The sequence below is a fragment of the Lasiosphaeria miniovina genome (assembly GCF_030549165.1).
Source record: "Lasiosphaeria miniovina strain SMH2392-1A chromosome Unknown B0T26scaffold_6, whole genome shotgun sequence".
Lineage (NCBI taxonomy): Eukaryota > Fungi > Ascomycota > Sordariomycetes > Sordariales > Lasiosphaeriaceae > Lasiosphaeria > Lasiosphaeria miniovina.
This window is the reverse complement of record NW_026848225.1, coordinates 2,921,472-2,926,935: the sequence shown is the minus strand read 5'-3', so window position 1 is coordinate 2,926,935 and position 5,464 is coordinate 2,921,472. Positions and strand designations below refer to the sequence as shown.

The window sequence follows — 5,464 nt, the reverse complement described above, 5'->3', positions numbered from 1 at the left end:
AAAGAGTATAATACGAGCTACCTCGAACGCCTCGATCACGCGGTTATTATCGCCAAGGCCGTAAACACAGGCCCTGAGTCGGCAAAAGTCGAGTCTCGTGATGCGGGCAACCTTCATAACACGCTCCCTCTTTGTGTTGGTGCCCGGGTGATGTTGACAGAGAACATCTGGACTGCTGTTGGCCTAGTTAACGGGGCTACAGGCTACATTCATGATATCGCCTGGGCCACCGACGTGGAGGACCCTCGGCGCGAGGCTCCTTTTGTTTTACTGGTCAAAATGGACAAATATGACGGCCCCCCGTGCTTCCCTGAGCATGAGACTATTCCGAGAAATGTGGTGCCGATCTTCCAGTCCTTGCGGGACTTCCAGAGCGGTAATGCGGCCTGCACGCGCCGCCAGTTCCCTATTACTATTGCGTACGCCATCACGGTTCACAAGTCACAGGGAGCTACGCTTGACAGGGCTGTACTTGATATCTCTGAGCGGGATTTCTCTTCAGGGCTTACTTACGTGGCTGTCTCGCGCGTCACTAGCCTACAGGGCGTGATGTTTGACGTTCCTTTTGCCCTGGACCAAATCCAGGTCAAGAATGACGTTACGGGCAAGGTGCGTGAGGCGGATTACAGGCGCCGTGTTGATGCCGGCGAGGTCTTAGTTCCGGGCCAAATACACGCCTAGATAGCTAAATCGACAGCCCCAACACCATGCTATTTATCCTGTGATGATTACGCCGTGTTGTTTACTTTTGACACGGTTGCATAGTTGCCCTTAAACATGGCACAAAGCGGGGTTATCCTTACTAATTTCTTAGTAAAATGGCTCAGCAACCCATTCCTTCGAGCGAAGCGAGGACAGCCCGCCTGGGCGCCGCCGGAGGCATCCGTTCAGCTGACCCCTTCCTGACTGGTCAGGTAGCTTATTTTAATTAATGATTATGGAGTTGAGATGAATAGTTCCCGCTATACTGCTTACACTTATATCAGAGTTTATTCAAGTCGTCTAAAAATCTCAAAATAGTCACTCTAGTATCCCCAAATCACGCTGGCAACAAAAGTAAAGCCGTCAAGCACTCAAGAAGCAGGCTCGGCGTCCTCTTTCTCTCGTCCCATGCGCGAATACATGCTCCTCAGAGCCGACCCACTCGCGCCCTTGACCAGGGGACTAACCCACTCGTCCTCGCCCGTAGTGTTGTTGCGAACAACGGCGCTCGCGGCGCCGATCAGGGTGGGCGGCATGTTGACATAGACAGACTCGTGGGCGCCGGGGGCCGCGTAGAAGATCTCGTGGAAGATGCCGATGCGCGTGTAGCCGAGGCGCTTGGCCACGCTGCTGTTGTACCAGTCCCACGCGGCGCGGTGCACAGGGTCGCGCGCGAACGCGTGCAGGCCCTCGACTGTGCGGAAGTAGTACACGGACAGCAGCGTGTTGTTGGGTCCTGCGCCGTCAGCCCGCCACGGGCTGGTCCCGAGGCAGCCGAAATCGCGCGCGCGCGCGAGCACCTTGGCGTTGCACGCGACAAAGTGCTCGCCCATCTCGCGCGCGCCCGGCGCCAGCACCCCGAGCGGGTGGTTTAGCCGCACGCCCAGGTGCATGACCACGACGCCGGTCGTACCGGGGCGCGAGGGGAACGGGGTGTTGCTGTTTCTGTTGCTGTTGCTGTCGCTGCTGTGGGGGTCGTAACTTTCGCGCGGGAGGACCGCCGAGGTCCGGCCCGGGACGACGTCGGATAGCACGGTGTCGCCGCTCTGCAGGGCGAGGGCCGTGGACGCCATGGCGTGCACGAGGAACGCGGCCGTGGGGAGCAGCGCGTAGCGCGCGGGCAGGGCCAGCATGAGCGCCGTCTGGCCGAGGGCGCCCATGGCGAATATCGTGGATAGGGAGAAGGAGTCTTTGAACATGCCCTGCGTTTTCGGGTGGAGTTTGTTAGGTTTGGAATCAAGAGGCAACGGGTCTCGGGGTACTTGGTACTTGCTGTGAAGCTGTTTTGCGTCGTGTGGTGTCGTTCCTTGCGGGGGCTGAAAATGCCCGTGAAACTGGATGGTGCCATAATAATTACTCCTTTCTCCTGCGCGTTCTACGACTCTGAGGTTGAAAGGGTGAGTGAGGCTTGGTTCAGTGACCTGAAGACCCAAGTGAAACCACAGTAGGTATTGATGAGGGTCTACGGAGATGACGGAAGAAAAAAGGCAGGCCGTTCCCGCTCCCAGTTTTGACGAACACACCAGCACAAGAGGATTGGAAGTAAAAACGGGAGTACGCACAGCTTATTATGGAATGTGGTGCACTGGACCCGAACCTGCCTACATCCCGAAAGAGACTCTGGTTTTCGACGATGACGCTAGCTGCTTGCATTCCCTGAAATCGGGCGAATTATTACCCCTGACATAATATTGCCGAATGCGAACCGGGCCAAAAACTATCCGCGATTGAACCGAATGAGAATAAGAAGGAAATAAATGTTTCAATATACTGCGGCTAGCCTCTACGGGTTATTTTAAAAATTGAAAATATAGACATTTTCAATTGGTTTTGCGACGCGGGAGCCACTTTTATTCGCAACGATCATAAACACTTTCCCGATGGAAAAAAAATGCAGGCTCATTTTGAACCAGTACCGTCGGGTTTCGGCAGTAGCGCACCAGCATCACTCTCTCGGAAAAGGCTGTGTTTGCAGAGATGAGGGACACTGTAATAACAATCCATCGCCGTCAATTCCATGCCGGGAGGATGAGGTTTTGGGAAAGAGGTTGCCTTACATAGAGGCTTCCATTGTTGGCAGAAAATGTCACATTTTAGCTGCAACACCATTGAACATATTCATACCTTTTCCTAGTCTCAGATGCTTAGACCAGTGTGCCCCACTTTTGCAGCTTTGTAACTTCTAATCAACCCACCCACATGGCCTACAGGGGAAGTTGCAACCAATTAGAACACAGAATACAAAAGCGGGGCAACTGAAAAAGGCGGTCCACTTATATATACACACGGGCTTTTTTACAGCGCACAGGAGCGGCCCCCCCTTGCCCAATTCAATGGCACAGGCATTGGACTGAGCGGGCCAGCAATCCTGTTTTTGTCTTACAATGCCACGATTGCAGTTTGAGTCATAGCTGTTAATATATGTTCTTTGAGGGTTCATCAAAGTGTTTCGTTCCATTCAGGCCAGAGAGAGTTGCCAGCAAGCACAAGCAATCAAGCACATGCAGGCAGATATGCAAGGGAGAATGGGGTTAGGGGGAGAGATAAATAATGGTGTCTATTATTTTTATAAGTGTGGGAGCAAAGCTCGGAGACCTGCTCCCCTTGGATAGTATTTCAAATGTACCTGTACAATGAAATGGTGCGGTGGTGCCCGAATCCAGTCGATTCCGTTCCCCGGGGGTCCGAATTTGTCCAGCAAATTTTCCTCCAGCTTGCCATTGTCTTTTTTTTCCTTTTCTTTATCGTGTCCGCCTCTCCATTCTTTTTTTCCCCTGTTTTCACCCAACTGCCCGGTTCACGTCCTTAATTTTCCCCGAGACATTTCACGCCAGGGTGAGACGACTCGGAGGGGCGGGGATGGGGGGGTGGGGGGACCTGAGGAGGGTTTCGTCGTCGGACAGGATCGGTAGCCCACACACTGGCCAAAATGGCCCGGCCATGAATACCGTAATTAAATCGAACGTGTGGACTTGCTAGTTGATGATACCAGACACTATGCTTGCTAAATAGTTGGTTGAAGGGTTAGCACTTTTTTGATCAGAAAGAAGGGGTTAGTAGTGAATATTAAAGTCAAGGTCAGCCCAGAACGGGCTGTTACATCTGTGGGCATGTGTGCCGGCCTGGCCAAATACAGGGCCCTCGTTTATGTAATCCCACGGGTAATTCCACACGCATCTAGGCTTTGTTATTACCTAGTTTGACGCAAGTAGTAATATCGTGTCAGCGCGGGTTTTTCTTTCTGTCTTGTTTCTTTTTCTTTTTTTCTTTTTTGAAGGGGGGGTCTGTTTACTCACGCTTGTGCCGTCTGGCGTTTTCCCGAGAGACCTGAGCAGCAACATTATTACAGCTGCCAGGTCGAAGCGGTTTACCATGTTATTATCACCGGGGCCAAAGAAGCTCCTGAGGTCAAGATTGGCGCCATTCAGATGGGGGCCTGCTTCTGTTGCCGACCCGCCAGGATGCGACGGCGCCGGGGTGGGAGCGGCTGCCGTGCCCCCGGCTTTTACCTCTGTGGCGGAGGCAGTGGCTTTATAGGTAGGTTCGGTTCGTTAGGGAGCCTCCGATGACCTTTCCGGCCCGGTTCTCAAGCTCCTGCATGCCGTGCTCGTCCATGTTGGCGATGTTGGCCGGTTTGACCTTTTCAGCCTTGATCTGAAAGGCCAGGCGCTTGTGAAAATCTTCGTAAGCCTCACGAGTAGAGCCTCTGACGCGAGAGGATTCCAACAAGGCCGAATGCTTCATTTTCACCGCCGGGTTGCGGCGTAGGAAGCGATCTACATATCGCTCGCCCACGATCTTTTTCGTGCCAGCCTCATTAAGTATAGCTTGAGCGAATCTCTGGGCCTGACGACGGCTAGGCGCACGCCCTGCAGCTTCTTCATTGAGGCACTAGTCGGCTAGGACGCTTTCCTGCTCATCGGAGAGGTTTCTTTCGGTCTGTTTACTTTTTGCTCGACGGATCTCGCAGCTAGACTACCTTCGTGGAATGCATCTCTGCAACTGGCCATTCCCTACGTCCTGCGGCCATTATGAAAGGAAAGACCCTTCAATAACAACACTACCCGGAAAAGCTCAAACGCTTCGTCGGTTGGCACTTCACAAGCCAGGAAAAAGGCTGGATTGACAATAAAAGCGCCTTGGAATGGCTTCAGAATGTCTTCATTCCTAGGGCCCGGCCAGCTAACGGAGAAAAACGACTACTTATCGTTGACGGCTACGGCAGTCATACCACTGATAATTATATGTGGGAATGCTTCCATAACAACATTCATCTTCTTTATTTGCCCCCACACGCCTCTCACGTACTTCAACCTCTCGATTTGACCGTTTTCTCGGTCCTAAAGGGGGCATATAGAAAGGAGCTCAATAACAGGCCGACGTTGATACACAGTACGGTCCTAGGACGCCGCCTTATATTACTTTATTATTATAGAGCCTGGAAAACCGCACTTGAGCCTGGCAACTCCAAGCCAGGCTGGCATGCCGCCGGGTTGTGACCTATCAACAGGCAAAAGCCCTTGAGAAGCAAATTGCTGCCTGAAAACAGGAATAAAGGCACAACGAATACAGCTTCATGTGCCCTAGAGGAAGCCAGGTCATCAGCCTACCTACAGCAACAGGTAATGATGAATACGGCGTCTAGAAGACTCCCCACAAGGTCACAGACCTTACGGTCTCCCTGGCGAGATTGAGAACAAGAAGGGCAGTAAGAAGAAGGTGGAATTGAGCCCAAATTCCAAGTTTGCTACGATTGAACACA

General features: G+C 52.6%; 1 protein-coding gene across 1 annotated transcript; it reads right to left on the bottom strand.

The window, feature by feature from the left end:
- Positions 1 to 818: 818 nt before the first annotated feature.
- B0T26DRAFT_723270 (uncharacterized protein) lies at positions 819 to 2,461 on the bottom strand. Its single transcript, XM_060442620.1, has 2 exons — positions 1,976 to 2,461; positions 819 to 1,904 (listed from the first exon to the last, which is right to left on the bottom strand). The coding sequence occupies exons 1-2, from the start codon at positions 2,048 to 2,050 to the stop codon at positions 1,074 to 1,076; spliced, it is 906 nt and encodes a 301-aa protein (XP_060293145.1). The 5' UTR covers positions 2,051 to 2,461; the 3' UTR covers positions 819 to 1,073.
- Between the last annotated feature and the right edge of the window lie 3,003 nt (positions 2,462 to 5,464).